General features: G+C 42.4%; 1 protein-coding gene across 1 annotated transcript in view; it reads left to right on the top strand.

The window, feature by feature from the left end:
* fhit (fragile histidine triad diadenosine triphosphatase) overlaps positions 1-23,303 on the top strand; it is a 126,686-nt gene that overhangs the window by 67,779 nt on the left and 35,604 nt on the right. The window contains exons 6-7 of the mRNA XM_047026022.1: positions 21,704-21,849; positions 23,271-23,300. Of these exons, the coding sequence (XP_046881978.1) occupies positions 21,704-21,849; positions 23,271-23,300 (176 nt within the window). The remainder of the gene's footprint in view (positions 1-21,703; positions 21,850-23,270; positions 23,301-23,303) is intronic.

Genomic DNA, 23,303 nt, shown 5'->3' with positions numbered 1-23,303 from the left:
TTGAAAAGCAAAACTGTTCCGGGTTAAAGGTTAGGGACATTCACATAACACACCACCTACAGTTCTATTTGCTGCATTAACACTTCACTGCATCGCATAGCTTTTCCTGTGCACAGTTAAACATGCCAAACAGGGTGTCTATTCTGTAGTTCTCCCATACGCTGTAGAAATGGGTACTGATCATATACAGTTGGAAGCCTTCCTTAGATCTCCTATGCAGCACAGTATCCTTCTGTAAAGGCTGCCAGAAATACACTACCGAGTTATCCTATTGAATTCAAATAGAGTAAACAAACATCTTCCAGAAGACAATGATTGAAAATGTTTAATCTCTCCATTAATGCTGTTTTTTTTACATCCTGTCGTAGTCTCTTGGGAACATCAGCCGTGCGCCCAAAAACACAGGCAATCAGCTCAGAGTATCTCCAAAACTCAATTATCGTGTCTGCATGACTTTGAATGTTTCTGTTCCCCCACCACTCTCATTCCAACTCCCCCCGATTTTCATTTATTTCAAATATCAAGGACTCCTTGAATGACAGCCTTGTCCTCTATTCTCCAAATAGCTGGTGCAGAAACAAGGCGCGGAGCGCTGGGCGTTCTTCACAGCATCCATTTGGGGACGTTCTTGAGAAACGTTAAGTTGTGAGAGGTGTAAGAAAACGCCATATGACTTTCATTTCTAACTGTCCTTGCATTTAGTTAGATAGATAGGCTTTAATGATCAGAACTGTATTGTAAAGCCACCCCCCCCCCTTTTTTTTCACAGCTAGCAGAGCCCCCCCCTCCCCCTCCCATAATGCACTGTGTTTTTAGAACGTCCCTTGAGATAAATTGATTTAAGTCTATTTCATGTAAATGTTCTGCTGGGTTGCATCCAAGTGATATTGATTATTAAAATAGCATAAAATAGCAACGTATGGAATATTACATATGCAGTAGTTGCAGGATGTTCAGAATTGTACTTGTATCATATTATAATTTTCCAACACTGTAGCCCAACCTTGCTTGACGATATTCATGGGCAGCACAAGATCTTATTAGAAGTACACTGTTGAAGCACTATGGAGGTCTATAAATGAGCACCATTAAAGTAAGAGCCACATTATGTAAAGACTTTTCAGTAACGATTATGGAAGTGGGGAGAGAATAGTTTAGTAGTCCAGTGTTCAGAGACGGTACACCACAAGGGTCTTCATAAGGATCTGTTGTCTGTTTGCTTTACTGTACACAATGTGATTAGAGGTTCCCATGTGGATTTACTCAGTTACTAAAAGAGACAAAACAATTGTAATTTTCTAGGTAGTACTATACCGTTTCACCATGTATGTATTATTCTGAATTATTAATTTAGCCTAGAGATAGCCATCTGAATGTGTTCATCAAATACTGAAAGCAGAGAATAACATTTCTGAGATTTCAGTATCCATTACCTGTGTGTTATATTATACTTCTATATGTTACAAGATGATATACGATATTTTGACCAAAGCAGAGCCCTACATTTACAATTAGTCATTTAGCAGACGCCCTTATCCAGCGCGACTTACAGTAAGTACAGGGACATTCTACCCGAGGCAAGTAGGGTGAAGTGCCTTGCCCAAGGACACAACGTCATTTGGCACAGCCAGGAATCGAACCAACAACCTTCTGATTAATAGCCCGACTCCCTAACCGCTCAGCCATCTGACCCCCCACTACATCTCTGCCGTGTCCATTGCTCTGATCCACTACGGCTACAGTATCTGTTCACTTAGCCAAAAGTCAATTTAGCATTGGAGACATACAAACCTCCAGTAATTTGAATTGTAACCAGACACTCTCGAATTAACCTTAGTAACAGACTGTGCAGTGATTGTGAGATTGATGTAATCTTTGATGATGGGTTTCATTTGGAATCATTTGGCCAAGTCCCTCTACAAATCAGTGGGCAGAATGATTATGAGCTTTTACACTGGGAACATCTGTCGCAGCAGGCTGGCTTTGAACATGTGCTGTTAATGATTGGTAATCCATTGATCAAGGCCTAGTTGTGATTTATCTATCAAAGTGTTGGCCTGTGTAAGCCATGGGTGATACGGCAGCAGGTCTGCTTGATTACCTCTGATGAAGAGCCAGTGTGGATCCCAGGCCTAATCCCTGCTGGTGGGGCTTCTGAGGAGGGCCCCTGGTCAAATCACAGTGAGGCTGAGGAGATATGGGTGTGTTTGTGTGGGTGTGTTTTTGTGGGTGTGTTTGTGTGGGTTGTGTGTGGAGCTGTTGTCGGACTTGTTACAGTAGCTGTTGTCGGACTTGTTACAGTAGCTGTTGTCGGGCTTGTTACAGTAGCTGTTGTCGGGCTTGTTACAGTAGCTGTTGTCGGGCTTGTTACAGTAGCTGTTGTCGGGCTTGTTACAGTAGCTGTTGTCGGGCTTGTTACAGTAGGGGTTTGGTCCCAGAGATTGCCATGTGTTTAGGGTGGAGGACACATAGAATGTGTCTGAGGCTTCTCAGTGGTGAAAGCACAGAGGAAGGTCCCCCTGCCCGGATCACCATTCGCTAAAACTGTAAATCTCTCCCCCATCTCCCACGGTTACTGTAAACTGTAATAAGAAAGTTACTTGATGACCTTCAGCATACAGCAGGCAAGGCGTTTGCAAAGGCCCTTTCCACACAGATGACGGATGCAGAGGTATGGGTTTTGTTTACATCACACGGAGGAGCAAGCGGTATGGCGAGGTTTGTATGGTAACAGATAAAGGTCAGTTGGTTGGCCGGATACCAGATAGCAGGCAAAACAAACAGGTCGCTGCAGAGACAACAAGCCAGCCTCAGAGGGTCTAGAGGACGTCATTATCCAGCCATGGATGCTGTTTGAACATCACTGCCTATGTCCCTGAGTAAATGAAAACTAAATCCAGGCCAAAGTTTGGGATAAAAACTGTAAATAATGCCCAACATCCAGACAGAACCACACAACTGACATACAGGCAGCAGTTCTCTCTTTTGAAGTGTGCCCAGTGTGTAAACAATCAGATGGAATCGTGGGTAATTAGTATACACAGCATGCAGCCCCTTGAACAGGAATGTTTGATTTGGATGTCAAAATGCATTACTCTGAATGACACCAAACAGGCATGGCTGCTCTCTTTATGTTTATAAATGATTCGCAAAGCCGTCTCGCACAATGTAAATGATTGAGATGGCGGGGTGCGGTAATGAACTAATTGTGATGGAGAGATTCGATAATGGTTTTAGATGGGAAGCTAAAGAAAAACATCTAGTGGGGACAGTGATAATGGACTTTACAGGGACGGGGGAGCTTCTGTCTGAGTCGTCCTATTCCTCCTCACACACATCCAGACTTCCACCACTGTCCATTATGCATGATATTCCAGGTCTGGCCTCAACACATTTATTTATTAATCTAATATCAGTTTGGTAATGATTTGGCAGGCATCCGGATACTGAGAGGAGAGCTGGGCTGTCACTACTCATCAGTCTGTCTGTGGACAGTCTGTCTGTGGCCTCTTGCCCAATGAGGGTGAAGATTTGAACTTTCACGAAGATGGATAAAGTTGTATTGATTAAAACTGGCAGGCAGATGAAATGGAAAAAGAAACTTTTAGTTTAAAGCTTAATGAGGTGTATCTTACAACTAACTTACGTAACGCCCCATACTTACTATTAAAATTTAAGCTGTAGAGTTGTTAATGTTAAGTTAGTGATGTTAGTAAAAGCCAACATTGCCATTTGGATGTTATGGTTGTGAGGTTATCATTTATTAAGGGACTTATCCTGGAACATTGCTAAATGGCTGTTTACAGACAGCAGGTTTTTAGAGGCTGAGCTTGGAGCAGCGTTAAAGCACTGTTTTTCAGTCAGAGCACAGTATGCTTGTAAGAGCACATCTGTGGTATGAAAAGGAATAGAGGGGTTGTGTTCAATGTGATATATAAGAGACTGGCTATGCTGCCTCGTTCACACAGCATGTGTGAAATGTAGGCTGATGCTTGGCTGGGCCGTTTCCACCCATCTGGATATGAAGCATGGTAGGCTATTTTATGTCACTAAGTACACCCTAACAAGCTGGGCCTTAAGTGATTTCTCTAGCTATGGGTGAAAAGAGAAAATCCCATTTGCCATCTATTTTACTCTCCTCTGCTCCCCAACCCATTCTTTCACCCTCCCACTCCTCAAAAATCACTTTATCCATGAAACATTTTCACTTAGTCATTTTTCAGTGATCCACTCTGCCATCACATGGTTCCTGAGCTGTGTCTTGACAGCTATCAGCGTAAAACATGAAATTGTAAGAGCGCAAGTTGTTAAAGAAGTTATCTGCTATTTTATGTGGCATTTCATCTGTTCTTCCATGGCACTCTTCTGGCCTCCTTTTATGACTGCAGGAGAATGTAATTCAAAGGCCCCTGGGCCTGTCGGTTGAGGTCACTTTGATGAGAGCAGCGAGAGGAGCAGACATGAAACACAATGAGGAGAGAGGCTAATTCTGTGAATGCTAATGGAGGAGAGTGAGGAGCGTTCAGGGTCAGAGTGGAGTGGATACTCCTGGATGGGATTGATCCTGTGCAGAGCTAAATCATTTTCCTTTCTATCACTTTTTAGACACTTATCTCAGTTTCTCTCTCTTGTTCTTCTTCTTTTCATTTCTCTCTGTCTTTCTTCCTCTTTAGATATATATATATATATAAATTGTATAATGAATGTATAATTAATATATATATCCCTCTCTTTCTCCCTCTCTTTCTCTCTTTGTCATAGGATTACGTTAAGTTTGCCTTGCACATGAAGACATACAGTCTGAGTTGTCTTCAGTCTTATCTACGTTCTTCACAGTTGCTAGGGTTGTAGTCAGCTGGGGGCCCCAGTCACGCCAGCAAAGCCAGGGGCCAGTCTTCTATGTGGGTGTCTGGTCCATGAACTCCTCCTCTGATTGATCAGGAAACTGTCAGCAGGTCGCAAGGCCCTTCCCTAATAACGTCTCTTAAGAGTTACTGTTTCATAACCTATCACCTATTGAATACACTAAGACAGCCCCACTGTCTTCAAGCTGACATAAGTCAATAAGATCAGGCCTCTCTAGTTGAATGTGTTATTCCTGCCCCCACCCCCTTCTTAAGCATTGTGCACACTAATGAGGTATTTAATTGATTTAATGAAGTCCAAATGGCAGTCATCATCCCTCCACCTCCCAGTAGGAGGAGGCAGAAGGATCCTGCCTCTCGGGTGATACATAATGATTGAGTGTTCTCACCAGGCCGGGGTAATGACCTCTAATGGGACCCCCGTCCCTCTATCTCCTCTTCCCTTTTCTGTTGGAGTTATCTTCCGGTGAGCTCCATGGATCGATAGATGGATTGATGGATAAAGATATTTGGACAGACCAACCAGTCCTCTTTATTTCCCTTGACATGCTAGTGACTTGCATGCTTTCATACTGGCTGGTTTCCATGTCATACTGGATGGTTTCCATGTCATACTGGCTGGTTTCCATGTCATACTGGCTGGTTTCCATGTCATTGAAAGAATTTGGCTCCAAAAGGTGTTAAATGGCTTAGACTTCACAAGCAGCAGTTCTGTTCAGAGAGGACAACCTACTAAATATTTAGTGAGCTATGTCTAATTGTTGGGCTTTTAAAACAATACGACAATAACAATTCCTTTAAACCCTCAATTTGCACCTTGCATGGGTTGAGTGTAGAGACAATAGTAACATGATTACATCTGTTTGTTTTACTATAGGTATTAGGGGTGGGGGAAAAAAAGTATTCACATTTAAATTGCGATTCAGTCTTCTAGCGATTCACATCGATTTACTATTTTTTTATTTACATTTAACACATTCAAGATTTTTTTCACGAATCGATTTTTAATCGAATCGTGACCCAAAGAATCAATTTGAATTGTGAGGTACCAAAAGATTCCCACCCTTAATATGTATAACTATTTAATGTAACCTAATGTAAGTCCAAACTTTATTTCCATAACACTTTTACAGTTCGTAACTGAGAAAAAATACTTTCCTGCATGCTGTAAAAGTGATCCTGTGTGCGCGTTCATCTAGCCACGGGGGTACATTTCAAATATTATTCATCTATATGTAGATATTCTAATTGCACTGACATGTCATTATAAGTGACATTATCCTGTCCGTCAAAGGCAGAGTCACCTCAGCCCTGGCTTTGCCTGTACTGTAGTCCCCATAGATGTGCTCCCTCTGTCCCCAGTCATGCAGATCACCCAGAGGCTGCACTGAAGTATTTAAATCTATTTAAATAGATTGAAATGTATGAAGATGAGCTGCTTGGTCGCCTGTCTGCCAGATCACTTTAATTGTTGTGTATTCATGAACAGATACTGCACTTTTCTCTGGTTTGCTGCTCGATCATACTGTAAGAGATTCTCAAAGTCAAACATCCACAACTCACTTTAATGCAAGTCACTTTTGTTTTACATTGCCCCCCTCCCTGAACCCACTGCCGTATTTTATTCTCTAAGTGACAACAAAACTTCCTTCCTTAGTAGTGATGGCATAGGCCTAATCCCAGAGTAATCTCATGCCAATCTTTATTTTACCACATGGGGAGTTTACCACTCTTTATAGTGCTTATTAGAAATTGAATTAGAATTGTTAATGATGTTTCTCTTTTCCAGTCTTTGGTCTGCCAATAGCCAGTCAGTGGATAAGAGCTAAGCTTTAGAGGACTTAACGTCCCTTAATCATTCTTATTGAAAGTAGTCAGGCAATGGAGCCTTTAATTCCAAAGGTTTTTTTGAAGTCAAGTTTTAATGGTTGTTGGTGTTTAAAAGCAGAAGGGTGCTGAACCACTTATAAACACACTTCGCCAGGAAAAAAAAGTCAACTTGATTTCATATAATGGTCGTCTCATTAACACGAACAGGGAATGGTGCTGGAGAGAAATCGACCTGATGAATGTGCAGTGAAATGCTTTGAAGAGTGGCGAGGAGAAGGCGCCAATCATTGCTTTTGAGACGATGCAATGACGTGACAAACTCACACTATGTCCAAGCTTGTGTACTTTACATGCCTGTCAGTCTCACATTGTTGCTTGAATTACGTGTGTGTTTGTAAGTGTGCATGTGTAACTGTTACTGTGTGTGTCTGAGTCTTAGAGTGTGTGATTAAGTTTAAGTGTTTTCCAGTTTAATGTCACAGTATGTTTGTGTCAAAAAATAAATAAATAACGCTTCAGAAATTCAAATAAACAAAATTCAGGCTGGTGGAATTCAGATCCCAAATACTCGAAACCCCAAAATTGAGCCGAAAAAAATCTGATTGCATCATCCGGGATACCAAGGCAATCGAGCCAGAATGCACTTGAACCATCTCACTGCTCAGAGAAGGAACTGCAGATCTCTTTCCCCAGGCCACTCTCATCCATGTGTAGAAGCATAGATGCAGATCAGTCTTACAATCACAGCCTGGCGTCTGAGGAGAGGTCCGGTCTGAGGCAATACCTCGGAGGTCATTTTACTTTTCGAACTTGAGCAACCTGAATTCCCGATTTCATTTGAACATTTAAATAAATCCATATTAAATTTTAAAGAGGTGAATTCTAAATGGAACCAACACATTCAGTGTTGTTCAATATTAAGTATTCAATGCCTTTTAAAATTCCAAACATTATGTCACCGATTTGCTTCCTCTTTCCGTCAATCCGGAGTTTACGACCGGTTAAAATTATTATTCTCTGCACAAATGTGTCAAAAACGAATACATTCAAGTACAAAATTATAATATTCATAGTTAAATACATTCGGCAAAAATAACAATATGATTCCAACGTAACGTTCATATTGCGTAATTCAAAAACTAATTAGCACTCAAATTAATGCGAAGATATTTCTCGTGCACAATGCACGCTTGCATTATATGTTGAAGTCCCTAACTAAAGTCACATTTAGTTACACGATACTAGGAAGTTGGTTTGGGCCGAGCACAACATTTTAACAACGACTGGCTCCGCCCCTGCCTACCGCCACAAATATGATCACATTCTGTGGGAAACACTTCTGTCTGTGTTTGACTTTTTTCCTGTCAACATGAGTGGAGGAAATAAGCAATACGATCAGGTCCTGACCCACTACAAACGAGAAAGAGAGATAAAGAAAGAGAGAGAGTGAGAGAGAGAGAAAAATAGGGAGATCTCTCAATTACAGCCATGGCCAACATGGATTTGGTGGCCCAGGTCAGTGAAATGGCTTGCTTTGGGCAGGGGTTCATTTCCTATCTGGAGTGGACGGACCTGTAATCTCTGCCATGTTATCCTGGAGCCCAGAGGTTACTGAAGCCAAGGCGCTTTCTTGCCAAACCAACATTTCTGGAAGGCAGAAACTGAGAGGGATATTACTGTAAAACTCAGAAGACCCCTGGACATCAGAGTTTGACTTGTGAAGGAAGTGTACTGATTTGCTGTGTTTGCACGTAAATATACCTATAGAAATGACTTTCCTTTTCTCATAAAAAAGACAGCTCAATAGAAGCTCTGAATCAATTTCTGCCCGAGGGGAGTTTGTGTAAATAAGAACTGAATTGGTAATATATCACAGGTGTATCCAGCATATACTGTATGAGTTCAGCACTGATAAATCTCTCTGTTGGTGGCAGCTAAACATATCCCGGCCATTCCTCTCAGCACCTATTCAATATATTTGATTATTTACCTGGGAGTGAGATGGGGTGGAAAGGAGTATGTTAGTTTGAAAATAGGAAGTATATTTCATGGATATTAAGTAGTCTGTTATGGGCCTCAACAGTGGGTGTATGAGCTCACTGGTTTATTCTCCTCCTTAAACTGAGTTACCTCACCAAATAATATATCTCGCTCATAAAAGTAACAACATTTGAAAACAAATCATTTTAAGAACCCTGAGCCATATCTTTCCCTCACTTTACACATAGCTCTGCCTTTTCTCTTAGTTTCTATGTGCATCCAGGGTGAAAAGGGGTGGGGGGGTTGAACAATAGCAACTGCTGTATATTCCGAGCCCTGAATACCAGCTGTCTCTGACAACACTAGCGTTTTTAGCAGCTGTGTAAGGGAACAAACAAGTGGGTTAGGGTTAGCCACGGAGCTTTCTGGAAGGGAGACACTGAAGATGGGGATCTTCTGGGATGCTCTCTCTCTGGGAGGCCCTGGTGGGGGCCGGCCATGAGAGGAAAAGAGCTGAGCATCTGACGGCCATCTTCCCACACCTCTCACCGAGGTGGGGCTGTGCTGCTACAGGACAGCCGTCTGATAACCCACTAATCATTTCTCTCCTGGACTTGTTTATTTATGAGGGACAACTCACAGGTGGATACATTTTTTAATTTGCTGTATAATTGTGTTTGCAGTTAAATGAGACGCAGGGCTAGATTAAATTTAAAAGTCAAATGGTTTGTTGTGAGAAGGTTGGGGGGATGGTGTGTTTACACTTTGCATGGACCTCGCTTTGAGGTTGTTTGTCAACGGTGATGACTTTTTGAACTTTTAATGAACAGTGTGTTGCAATTTGCCTGATGGACAGGTGGTAACTAGTTGGTTTTGGTCTACCTGTGAAGATTACGAGTGTGTTATTTGTCGGTTGCGCGGGGCCTCTGTTTGTCTTGTTGACCACACAATAAGCCACAACGATTAATGAGGTATTGGTAAATTGGTCAGGTTGATTAACTCTCCAATATACATCTTGTCCTCGCAAATTGTGTGCTTCTTCCTTCTAATAAAGTATAAAGCCTTCTGTGAGTGCAGCTGGAAGTAAGCGTGTTCTGTATTCACGGAACTGCAGGCTATTAAGAAAAGGTCTATACTTAGGATGCCAGATATAAAATGTGGGTAATGATTTGGAAGGCAAACTCATTGTCCATTGTGACTCATTCTCTGAATGATGATAACTGCGTTTTGGCTTTTGGCTTAGTGAGCAAAGAGTGACCTTAGAAGGAGGCCAAATTGAAATGATGTCAGATAATCCTCACAGGTTTATGCTGCTCTCCTGTGTTACTTGTTTGCCAACACTAGGGAAAATAGTGCATGACTTAGAATACTGAGCGTTAGAAGAAGGGAAATATATCCACATGCAAACCTGACATGAATCGAATATGATTACATTATCTTGTTTATTCTTCTAGTAACAGCAACAGTTGCATCTGGAATCAACATTTCTATCTGACAATGATAGCTATATATTCATAGGATTTGGCCCTCTTCGCTGTACTTGCAGTCGCCCATGCTACACGTCGGGCAATCATAAATACATGAGATGTTTCGGACATCTTGAATTCTCTTTCAGCATAGTTGATGCACCAGCCCACACAGCCAGGCTACACTGTAGCCTTCGCCAGTTACATCTGCTGGTCATAGAGGCCTTGGTGAGTCCTTTTTAATTCATAGAGGCACAAAAGAGCCTATGATTGTCTATAAAAACCAATGATGCTCAGGAGACCTCTGTGGTCGTCTAGTATCTTTACTACCATTGATGTCAAGCCTGTTGTATTGTCCGCTCTGGGATTATTGGGCAAAAATAATTGCTTTAATTTTGTCCCAGGGAAATCCTATTACATAGCTGGATACCATGTTTTGGGAAAGGATGCATATTATCAGACTGAAAACCATTGGAGTAATTGGGTCTTAATTTGATTTAATTACAGAGTTCATTATGAAACATGATTTGAGGCTTGTTTAGCTCAGAGGCTAGTCTATTCTTCCACCACCATGTATCCCGTAGAGAAATAAGTTACTGTTCCCCAATTTAGTTCTGATAATAAATGATGAGGACTTCTTATTAAACGAAGCGTCCATGCTGACTGTATTTTTTTCTTGGCTCTCCTACTCTTCCTACTTCCATGGGAACTGAACCTGGAAATGTAGATTTATTCCAGTTGTGACACCTCAAGGTATAAAAACTCACAGCGTAACAGGAATTCTAATTAAGTATTAATATCATTTCCTGCCTCAGGGCTACGACGGAGGAGCCTTCACTGAAAATCATGAAAGCATCAGCAAGACAGAGAGCAAAGTGGATCTCTCATCCTGCTTCCGTAGATCCAGGCCTATTCTTCTCAGATCCTGGCTGAAAAGGCTTGCTGCTGCTTCCCAAAACACAGCCCAGTGGGTCAGAAAAAGACCCTGGCAGCACTTTCCTGCCCTGCTCTCTACCTCCCACCTCTCAGGCAGCAGATGAAGGGTGTCAGGGTGTTAGTTAACAGCAGGAAGTCCAAGGTGGGCCTGTTGGCCACGGGCTGAGGTGGAGCCGATGCCCAGTAACATATGGGCCATCTCAGGCATGGACGACGGGGATGAAACCTTGGTCTGGTTCCCTGTGCCTGGACTAGACCGGCCAGTGGAGAGAGCCAGCGCCCAGTGAGAGGCAGACTGAGGCCAGCTGAGCTTGTGCTTGTCGTCCCCCCAGGGGAAGACAGGGAGAACTGTTGAGAGGCTGGCCTCCCAGGCTCAAGCTGCAGGAGAGGTAAAGTGCTTCAGACAGCAACAGACATGGTATGGTGCCTAGGGCAAAATTATCAGTTTTTGTGTGTGTCTGTGGGGATCCGGGTATTATATATATATATATATATATAGCATTTCAGTAGATAAATAATCATGTGCTAACTGTTGTTCAATACATCATGTACCAACTGTTGTTCAAAACATCATTACAAAATGTTAAATTGTTTTATGAGTGGATTGTACCGTATTATATTGCAGACAAAAGTTAGCAAGCATCCCAGTATTGCCACATATTCAAAAAAATGCATTAATCGTTGTCTCTTTCAAGGCTGTTGAGAGAAATAGTGTCGTAACAGTGTGTTTATGATCAACCTGAGGAGAAGTTGTATTGTAATTTCGGGCAGTGCATTCCACAATAATTGAGGTGTTTTGTGGCAGCAGTTCAAGATCAAAATTGATTAACACAAAGAGCCGTAGTATAAAGAATGCTGTACAGGTTATTCAATTTGTATTTGTTTCTTCCTTTCTCACTTTAACAAAATGTTTTTTAGTCATCACAAGGGATGGTATTGCTAAACTAGTTTGTCTCTCTTAAACGTTGTACTACAGCCTTGTATTACATACTACAGAAAGCCAATATACTATGACATGGCATACGACTGACATCCCCATGCTGTACAGCTTTGACAACCGGTTACAATGAGCAGACACCAAGACCAATTTGGTTCTGATTCAAAAAAGTATGTCTCGCACATCCAACTTTCAACAAGGCCACATAGTTGTGCTTGTGCTGTTGAAATCATTATCTGGCTGAAATATGGATTGGATGGTTTCCTGGGGCCCCGGGGCCCTGGAGGATTGGCATCCCACCCTTCAGATGAGGTTGACAGGGATCCGGGTGCCAGCACAGCTCTTATCACTTTATTATTATTGTTTATCCGTGAGGGAATACAACTCGCTCCCGAACACCAGAGAACCACCAGGGACCTTTCTCTTTTTTAATAGCTGGCTTGAATGCTTTGATCAGTGTCGAGCTCCCTTGTGAATTTGCCCTTTACCTCAGAGCAAAAACAAAACCCCATTCCCAGTCTGGAAGTTGTTGTTTCAGATGTGGAAGTAACTCTGAAGGAGAGTGAAATGTAGCCTTGTTTCATTTGTGCACATTGTACACCCCTCATTCTTTTAAGTCTAAGTCAACATTCAGAGGGAATACTTGTATGATAAGATATTGTTTATACCAGTATATCATGTTCCTCACCTTCTTTCTTGGTACTGAAGACAAACACAGCAGTACTCTTCAAGAGCAAAAGTCACCCAAGCTAAATGTCACAGACAGGTAATGTGAATGGATCTGCCCCACAGCTTCTGAGACCTGGCCAGAAAGACTCATCTTTCATACTGAAAGAGATTTATTTGTTGTCACTTCAGCGTTTTCCTTCGCGTTCCGCTTTCCTCCATCCCTCATCTTCACAATGCGCCAGATGGGGCAAAAACAAAACACAGGGAGCCATTTTGTAATTCCTCACAACTGCCAACCCAGAACCAACGGCAACCATGCCTTGTGTGTTGTCATCTCATGGGAAACGCACACAGGCTACAACTTTCCAGTAATGTTTGGGAGCAAAAGCTTGCAAAAACTCCTTAAAGGCTGATGACACTTTGTTGATATCATTTTTCTGGAACAAACAGCATCTGACAGAGTCATGTAACCCCCTCAGGCTTGCCCTTAGGGGACAAGCCCAACAAGGACTCTGGATATGACATCACAGGAGGCGACCTCATCAACAAAATCCCCCGCCTGCCCCTGTCATCCAGCAACTGCGGATCATATTCAGCTCTGCATTCTGTTTATCTTGAATACGGCAATTCTCTGAGACAAATTAGGGCTATCATCTTTGAAGTGTCTTTGAGAGCATCCTATCTGCCACGGTCCTCACATTGAGAATGTTCCAGGCTCAGTGATGGACACTGAGGTCAGACCTAGTCAGCAAGATCGGTATGAAAGGGCATTTCGTAGTGTCTCTGTTCCCAAGAAAACTGACAGAGAAGGCTTAATGCTTTGACAAGTCACTGCCTCCAAGGTCCTCACTTCTCCAACTTCTTTAACCCTGTGATCCGGAAAGGCAAGCGTTGCTCTGTCTGACAGTTACTGTACGTCTAACATAATGGACAGAGAGAGGAGCAAGCCACCAGTGGGGAGATCTTCCCGTCTCATAGCCTCTACTGCCTGAATCCATGTACCATAATCTATATGTACACCCACTCCCTCATCCACGTCCCCCTACGTACCCCTTCATGAAAGCATCAGACTAAAAGGCTGTTTTAGCATTGATGGGATTGTTTAGCCACGCTTCTTGTCCATTTGGTTGTTTTTGAGAACAAATGTTTTCAGAACGAGAGCCATTGAATTTAAATGAATGTGATGTAATTGGTGAGTTTTTTTAAGAAGAGATCCGATGGAATTGGAAGAACTTTTCTGGCATCTGCGGTTTGCAGATAGAGCATTCAATATTAGCTTCAACCGACTGCTTTCTATGAAAGTGCACTTTTTGTAAAAGGCTTGCATGTCAGTAATTTGTTGTTTCAAAGCTATTATTATAGTATATCATTGGCAAATAAATAAACATGTTTTCGGCAAACACCATCGAAAACAATTGTTGTATCAATACATAACCCCAGTACTACAACTGTTAGGGTGTTACTGTGTTTACAATCACCTAGCTGTAAGGATGGTGAGAAATGTATTTTCCTTGGTACTGAAAAATATAGTAGAGGTTGTTGAGGTCTCTTTTAGAGAACATTCCTGTAGTCTCATGATGTTGCTGGAACTATATCCGAGCGCATCATTAAAGCCTTTACAATTGTACAATGGCTGCTCAAAGCCTAGCATGATCCAGCAGAGATAGGGATTTAGATAAGAGAGTTGTATTTCTTATCCAGGATGAATCCTAAGGCTTTTCTCTTCCTCCTGCATTGTCTTTTCCCCGATGATGTAGTCCTAAAAGCGCAGCTGTCACAGGATATCCTCCAAGGTTTATTTTTTGTGTGTTTCTTTTTGTGTTTTTTTTTGATCGGTCAGGACAGCTTTGGACCTTCTAATCCTACCTGACAGTTAAGTGATAATTGCAGAGGTAAGCTTTTGCCCAAGACACTGGATATTGAATGGTTTCTGCATTAGATATTGACAGGACAGGGAGGAAATCCTATTTATACCGATGCAGGCCTAGTGTGCTAGCGTGGGAAATCCTGCCTCACTGCTGTCTCTCCCCTGCTCTCAGGCTGCCACGCGTTGCTGATGGTTCATCACCATGCCTTGTGCACCAAAAAAAAAGCTAAGAAAGTTTAGGGATGCATTGACCTCTAGTGAGCAATAATTTTGATAGTTCCTCCATGTATTTGTCTTGGTTAGGATTGCTTATTGAATATTTTTGAGTAAGACATATGATCACTTTAATGCTCACTCTTGTGCTTAATTCTGCGTGGTATATGTCCAATTCCGATTCCTCACTCTAAAGAGACTCTCATTGTTCACTTGCAGTACATCTATCATGAATTAAAGGTGCCAATGTCAGTTTTATGTGGTGAATATGAAGTTGTGTGCACATAATTTCAAGCCCTATGTCTCCTCTAATATGATTATTTATCCTTCACTTCCCGGCTGTTCCAGGCCCACTGATATTCTGATCATAAATCACTAAAGAGACGTGACACTTGAATAATTCACTTACCCAATAGGGACTGTGTATCTGCACAAGGGGCATTATGAAGGGCTTGCCTGCGCCTGTGTTTAGGTAAAGGTTCCTTCTATACTGTAGATCATATATATAGCCACAGGCACAGAGCCACTAAACAGCTTTCGCACTCCCACAGGCCATATTGAGGGTTTAGGTGTGTCATTTATGTGTGATTGATAGTAGAGAGACAATTTGATTTAGGCGTCAATGTGTATTCTCCCCTGTAGCTTGAGGGGTGGCAACATTGTGGGGTAATGTATTTGGAAAGTCCAAATAAGGAGGTCAAGGTAATCTAAGCATTCCTGTCATAAATTTTATTTTGTGTTTTCAGCGTAAGCAATGGTATATTTAGCACTTATGAATTTATTTGACAACACTTCAATTACCAAGTCTGTCAACTTGTTACTCAATGATCATGTTTATTCAGACCTCAGTTCCCTGACCAGTTTCCTGTAACAAGGAGAGATGTTTGCAGACCCCTCTACGTGAAGAGCGAGCATGTGCATCTCACTCCTCTGTCATGATCAATCATGTAGAAAATAGAGTCACGCACACACTACCACAATACCTGTCAGGACTCAAAAGAAGGTATTGAAATGAATGTCAGATGGTTGCTGTTGTTTTTGTTTTTTTTCTTCCTCTCTCATTCTTTTACATTCTCTCTCTGTGTTGTTTTTGTTTTTGGGAATGATGTATGTATTAGACTGGATGCTAAAATGAGCAGACATGTTGTGCCAGAGGCAGAATCCAACCAGCACAACAGGGTTTTGTTCTTCTGAAAGGAACATGATGGGGAGCACTTACTCCTCTCCTATTCTCCGTGCGTCGCCTGTCAGTGTTGAGTTGTGGGTGCTCTGTTCGTCTAGCAATGCCTACCTGCTCATTGGCAGGCGCTAGGAGCACCTCGCTATGGCAGCTCCTTGTTGGTGCAGTACTCTAGCCAACACTTGCAATGTTTTCAAAGGGAAAATGACTATTATTGTATTGGAAAGGTAATTACAAGGGAGTGAGTTGGCATCCCCAAGCGAACACTTTGCCATGTTTGCAAATGTAAGGGGGGTGCGCTTGTTTAGGTGGATGTGTTGCACTATGGTACAGGGTGTAATTTTTCTACTCTCTCCTCTTGTTCCTTTTCTCTTGCAATCATGTGTTGGGGAGGTAGATGTTAGAGGCCAGGGCAGGTCAGTCATTGTGGCACAAAGTTGGAAGGGGCTTGGGCCTGGCAGAGAATGATTGGTGCCATTAACCTTAGGGGTGCTTCTGGCTATGTGAAGAGCACACCAGTGTGAAAGTGGATTACATTTTTACCGTCTTTGTTCCATTTTTTTTTTTTTTTTCCCTCAACTCGAGGAGATGAGAGGATTGCGAGGCTGCATTGAATTGCCACCCAGGGCCAGGGCTGGTGTGGTATCCCACTGTGAAGGGTTATAGTGTAACATCTCTTCTGTGGAGAGCAGTTGAAGACTGGAAAAAGATCATGATCAATGGTCACATATTGTCAGATTTTTTCCAGTCTTCAAAATCACACTGAGTTGTGCCAAGCCATGCACTAGGCCCTTGAAAGGGGTGTATATGTGTGTGTGTGTGTGTTTTGTACTGCATGGTGTGAGAGCAGGGTCTGTCATGGACACTGCGGTTCTTTTGAGCCCCCACCCCACAGTCTCATGTTGTCCTCTGCCACATCAGATGGAACTTCTCCTCAAGCAGTCTTATCCAGCTCCACTCTGCAGCACAACTCTAAGCTCAGTAACAACCCCCAACACACGCACACACACTCACACACACATACACAAACGCACACACACACACACAGCTCATTTGCACAGCCGCCTCCCCTCGCTTCATTTCACATGATTCAGCTTTTAATTAGATGTTTTTGTTTTTAATTACTATTTGTGTAAAAGCCTGCGTGCTTCAGGGGGTGAAGAATACGTTGGAGCAGTGCTGTGGGGGGTGAGGGGGGGGTTCTGAATGTGTGCAGGCAACGAACCTCATCTCTGCTTTCTACTCCTCAACAACAACATTGCCTGTGTCGGCAATAACACTCACATGAAATTGAGTTTCCAGTTGATTCTATTAGGCGTTGAAATAAACATGATTTTTCCCATGTCCCAAGCTGTATATCTCGTCTGAAAGGCTCATATTAAAAGCTTAAATATTTGATGAAAAGTAACTCATAATCTTTGATTAGATGAATTTTGGTTGCAATAAAACCCAACTCCACTGTGTGGCTGTTTTTTGTCAATAAAGGCCTCGCATAGTAATTAAACCCACTGAGTGCAGTTTGAATGTTCAAGGTCCGCCTTGCATTCACACTGCAGAGCAGGAAAATAAACCCATGTTTGGCTTGGATAAATACTTTCCATCATTTCATCCTACCTATCTCTTTCTTTTCCTCTTTCTTCCTCATCTGACCCTTCTCCCTCCATCTCTTTTTTTCCCCTTGCAGCCCAAAAAAGTTAAAGTTTTTGGTTTTCACCCCTCTCTATGGGGGAATCATCTGATCAGCAGTCCATCTCTTTGCAGGGATGATGGGGTGATTGAGGCCATTTTGCCTGGGCTGTAATCTAGCAAACAGTGGCAATTGTTTCTGCAGTGATGGATCCATTTGTTTTGCCAGTTTTTGAGCCATGTTGAGGAGGGCACTCTGATCTGATGCTAAGGGCATTGTAAAGATGCTGTGTACCTGGTGCTTGTAAAGTGTGTCCGATATCTCACTTTCCATTTTACATGACATGGTGTGCACAGTATCCTCTGCTGCCAAATACTTGACGTACTCTGGGAAGTTTGAACATTGGGCAGTAATTATTCTCGCTAGACGAGTATTCTTAGCTGCTGTAGCTGTTCCTCCTTCCAAAGAAATACAAAGACTTGAGAATCATTTGGTATTCTGGCCATTTCTCCCACACTGGCATCAGAAACGTCGAGCCCTCAGCCATACCCTATTTGCGGGGTTACACTCTGGGTGTAAATCCGTAATAGTTTATTAGATGTCATTACTCTAGCTGCCATTTTAATTTCTTCGTCCCGCAAAGAAACTCCTCCGGAGCCTCTCAGTGGGTTGAATCATGGGATTTGTGATCCAATTGTAAAGCGCCATTATTTATTTATCTTTTTCCGCCTTAATCCAAATTCTACCATTTTCCTCCCAGGATATCGAAAGAAGGAGTCTGGGATATGGATGAGTGAGGAGAAGGAAGAGGTGTTGGGGGTATTCTCAGGGGTGATGGGGGGGTGATGGGGGGGAGGGAGGATCTTCATAGACCCAGGCAAAGTCAATGTCACAGTAGAAAATGATAACGTTCTAGGGGGCGGGGTGGAAGGCCGGGCAGATGTTTTCCCTCAAAGAAATGATTGCATTTGCAATGTAAAACCAATCTGGGATGCCTTGTTCTTATTACATGCACCACAACCTCGGGAGTGCATCAGATGAAAGCAGTCAAATAACTGTTATGACAGATAATAATGGGATCAAAAGGGAGGGTTCTTGCTGCAGGCCCCCCCTGCCCAACAGGCCCATTCGGTCGCCAACTCATGGGGGCTGGAATGAGAATGTGGCCTGATTCCGTTGAGAGATTGAGATTTGATTGACTTGGGCAGAGACATCCAGAAGTCTCCTGTTACCTTGAGGATTGTTCAGAGGTCTAAATGAAGTGCCTGGCACACAAAAGATATGGTGGCGTTGGCATGCAGTGAAAAGGTATAATGTTGGCAAGTGCTGAATTGGTACTGGGTGACTACAGTGCACCAGCAGGAATGAAGACGCCGCTGTGTGCTGTGCTTATTTCCATCCCCTTATATCTTTACATCCCACTCAGGCTTACATGAGCCGAGTAGTGAAGAAGAAGAAGGAGTAGAATGATTAAACCCAAGGGAGTGAAGAGGTGTGTTTTTTCTCACAAGAGTCGGTTTCTACATAAGGAAAATGATGATGGGAGCGACAATGAGGATGATGACACTGACAATAACAGTAAAAGTGATGATGAAGATGATGATGAAGATGAGGAGGAGGATTCTGACTTGTGGTTGTGGTGGCAGTGGTAGTGTTGTCCCTGCAAGGGAGAGAGAATATAAATAGGCCTAATCTAGTCCTTTTCTTTTTTCCCCCATCCCGTTATTGCTAGATTTAGAGGTAGTACTCACTTCTCTTTGATCTCAAATAGTGCAATCTTTCATTAGCCCTGGAGCAGAAAGCTCTAGAAAACAAATTGAAGCAGGACCTTCCTACTTCTTGTTTTAAGCGTTTCTATCAGCTTGATGTTTTCTGTTATTTCGTTTGATTTACTTTACCACTGCTTTACTACTGCTTTTTTACCACCATGTCCCAGTTTCCAAGTTGACTTTACTTTACGAACAGAGTACGTACAGTTGTCTGCATTTGTGTGACTATTCTGTGGCAGATAAGGTTTGTGTGTATATGTGTGTGTGTGTGTGTATGTGGTTGAGGGTTTAGGTTGGTTGAGGGGCAGTTCTATGGGTGTACATGAAGCCCTCTGTGACATTGTTTGAATAAAGGGCTATAAAAAATGTATTTGATTTGAGGGGTAGATTCGAGAACATTAAAAATAGTTCTAGATAGTGTTAGAGGACTACGTCAGAAAATCAACACATCGGTAGGCTATAATAAGTGTTACCATGACTGGTAAGATTAATATCATTTTTGGATGAATACATTTGTTTTTATTCAGTTTTTCAAAGCCACGTAATGGTACCAATCTCAAAGTAAACACGGTGTGTTTTCAGACCTGCCCCTCCTAACCCCCAGCCCAGTAATCTTTCATCCTTGGTGGCTGCGTAGCCAGAGATGAGTCAGAAGAAAGATATCACTTAATATGATATCTGATTTCATTCCAGCGCGGTGCACATGAAAAGGGGGAGCAAACTGATCATTTGTGCCGCTGTTTCTGACTTTGGAGATGAATGGCGCCCAGATGAGACCATTGTGCCGTGAAACGCGAGGATGTAATCATCCTCTCGAAACGCAACAGGATGCAGTTTTATGGTTGGGGATTGGACCCGGACGCCTGCTTCACTTTCACCGCCTCATCTTTGGAATTCTTTTCACTTCTAAGTTTTCAACATTTCAACATTTATTATGTTCTGTCTCTCATGAAATATACCCATGAAATCAATACGTCACAAGTCAAAGAGTTGTCAAAAGGTCTAACTCCTCAAAATCCTTGCAACCCTTTGATACATTAGACTTTTATTTTGATTAAACTCCTTGGTGTGTTTTTGGCAAATCAGTAATTAAGTGATGAATTTGAATGGAAAATGGCATGAATCAAAAAGAGAGCTTTATCAGCAGGATCACAGGATAATCAAAATATCTCCTGTACTCAGGAGACCTGTGCCCATGTGGTCATCACATTAGCTGTTCTCTTGAAAGCCACTCTTGGCCAATAAACAACTAAATCTGTGATCACAGGTATTACTTTGCTGCTTTGGGATTCAGTAAAATAGCTCTCTACAACAGTCAATCTTCCTTCTCTGACCATCTGAAGAAGCAGGGTTTTTTTTGGTGGTGGGGTTTTGTATTTTGATATCATTTCTCTCTGTCTTTTTGTTTTTATTTCAGATAGGAATGGTTTTGTCCCTGTTCTTGTTCCCTTCCCAGCATGATTACGGGCTCTGGGTTTCTGAGAACTGCTTCACTGGCAGTGTTCTCAAAACACTATTATTGATCCAATAGCCCAGAACACAGGGTGACATGTGCCTCAGCCTTCAGACGTTTGCTCCTTCCACCTGTCATCAAAACATGTCTCGCTATTGTAGCCAAGCTTGATTACTTTTCAGTGTACAATTACACCCCTATGTGGATTGTGGGATATTCTGTGAAATATGTTTCCTGACCTTTATGACTCAATAGAAATTGATCATTTTTGTTGCCCTGCACAACATGGCACAAAAAAGAAATCTGCAAAAATGCTCTGGTTTGGGGGGGGGGGGGGGGAACTACACAGAGTAGTTTCCTTATGATTATAGTTGTCCTGGCAACCTGGACATGCAGTGATCTGATTTATATATTTATGGTTATCAATAAAAAAAAATTAAGTCAGAGTGATTGGATTAGAGGAAGAGCTCAGAGGTCGTCTGCCACTGATGTCGCTGGCCTTGTGGATCTCCACGTTAGCTTAGCTGGCCTTGTGGATCTCCACGTTAGCTTAGCTGGACTTGTGGATCTCCACGTTAGCTTAGCTGGCCTTGTGGATCTCCACGTTAGCTCAGCTGGCCTTGTGGATCTCCACGTTAGCTTAGCTGGCCTTCTGGATCTCCACGTTTGCTTAGCTGGCCTTGTGGATCTCCACGTTAGCTCAGCTGGCCTTGTGGATCTCCACGTTAGCTTAGCTGGCCTTCTGGATCTCCACGTTAGCTTAGCTGGCCTTGTGGATGTCCATGTTAGCTTAGCTGGCCTTGTGGATCTCCACGTTAGCTTAGCTGGCCTTGTGGATCTCCACGTTAGCTTAGCTGGCCTTGTGGTTCTCAACGTTAGCTTAGCTTTTCTTTAACAAGAGTGTCTCCCAGATGTGTTGGTGTGCCCCCTGCGGCCGGTGGAGCGCTTCCGGGACCTGCGTCCAGAGGAGGTGGCTGATCTCTTCAGCACCACCCAGAGAGTGGCCAACCTGGTGGAGAAACACTTCCAGGCAACGTCCCTTACCATCGCTGTACAGGTAGGCCGACTATTCACACTGGTTACGTTTGAACAGATATATGTACATATGTACATGACACACCCACACGCATGGAACTGACAGTCAGCTCTACATGATATCTGCAACCATGCATTGACACATCCGAAAGATGCTTTATCTCGCACTCATCTTCTTTTCTCCACCATAACTGTGGATGTTTTTGATTGACATCTGTAAAGTATACTTAGCAAATCAGTTGATCAAAGTGCTGACCCCTGTGATTCCTGTCGCTGTTGCCATGGAAATAAGGCATATACAGTTTACACCCTCTGAACAGCACAGAACTTTGTAAAATAATCACATGCTTTGTGACTTCTAATCAAAATGACATTGATTAACCCTGACATTGCTTTACGCTCCTCTGCTTCATGCTATATAGTGTCCATCAACATTAGATATGATACACCATAGTCTTGAATCACTGTAATCTTCCACCTATACATACAATGCAGTACGTATAGTAAGTGTAGCATAAATATGCATCGCAGCCACATCTTTTGCAGGTACTGTATGCCTATAGAGAGAACTCTAGATCCCCACCTGTTGGGGGAAAAAAACAATGTGCTGCTTCAACGACTCAGTTCAACATAAAAATTGGGTAGTATTGTCATTCCACAGTCCACACTATTCTGCATAACCAGTGATATATATGCTAATGTACAAATAGCACCTACCTCACTCTGCCACCTGTCAGATGAAATCATTTTACCAGGTTTGGAGAAAGAACATTTTGAATAATCTTACCTAGATATAATTTTCTTCGACTTGTGAGGTCTGGAGAAGTTATGATGCGAGATTAGTTGTGACAGCCTTTGGGTTAGAATGTTGAGGCGGGGTCCGCTACTGAAGCATTGTTCTCCAGAAGAGGAACTGTTCTTGGAGCGAACTCACGACAAACACAATCACACCTAATCTGCCTCACATAACATATTCTTCCACTCACATTAAGCTCATAAAACCAGTAATGTTTTCTATCAACCTCAGACATCCTGCTTCCTGCCCCATGTAATTCATGATTATCACTGCATTGCTTGTCAGTCAGTCAGTCTTGTATGTACTTAAACTCCTGTACTCTCAGTAACACCCTTGCAATAAATATGACTTTAAAAACAGTATTTATGTTTGTCATGCACATAGGTTGACGTGTATATTTACAAATTGTGTTTTTAAATGCACTCTCATTATATATCTCTCATTAGATATATTTTGTGAAATTGTGAACATCGCAATATGCCGAAGGACTTAAGACAAAGAAGTAAACTGGAACATTTATCTTTTTCCAGATACTTGGGGAAGGGGGAGGTGCAGTGGGTCATCTGAAATTGAAATATGGCTGAATTATTAACGGAGATATTCCTGAATTCCCAAATGTTCCTAATGATCTCTTCTGTTCCCACCAGGATGGCCCTGAAGCTGGACAAACTGTGAAGGTG

This window comes from Hypomesus transpacificus, chromosome 9 (assembly GCF_021917145.1).
Source record: "Hypomesus transpacificus isolate Combined female chromosome 9, fHypTra1, whole genome shotgun sequence".
NCBI lineage: Eukaryota > Metazoa > Chordata > Actinopteri > Osmeriformes > Osmeridae > Hypomesus > Hypomesus transpacificus.
Note: the sequence above shows the minus strand (reverse complement) of the source record. Positions and strands in the feature narration are given on the sequence as shown.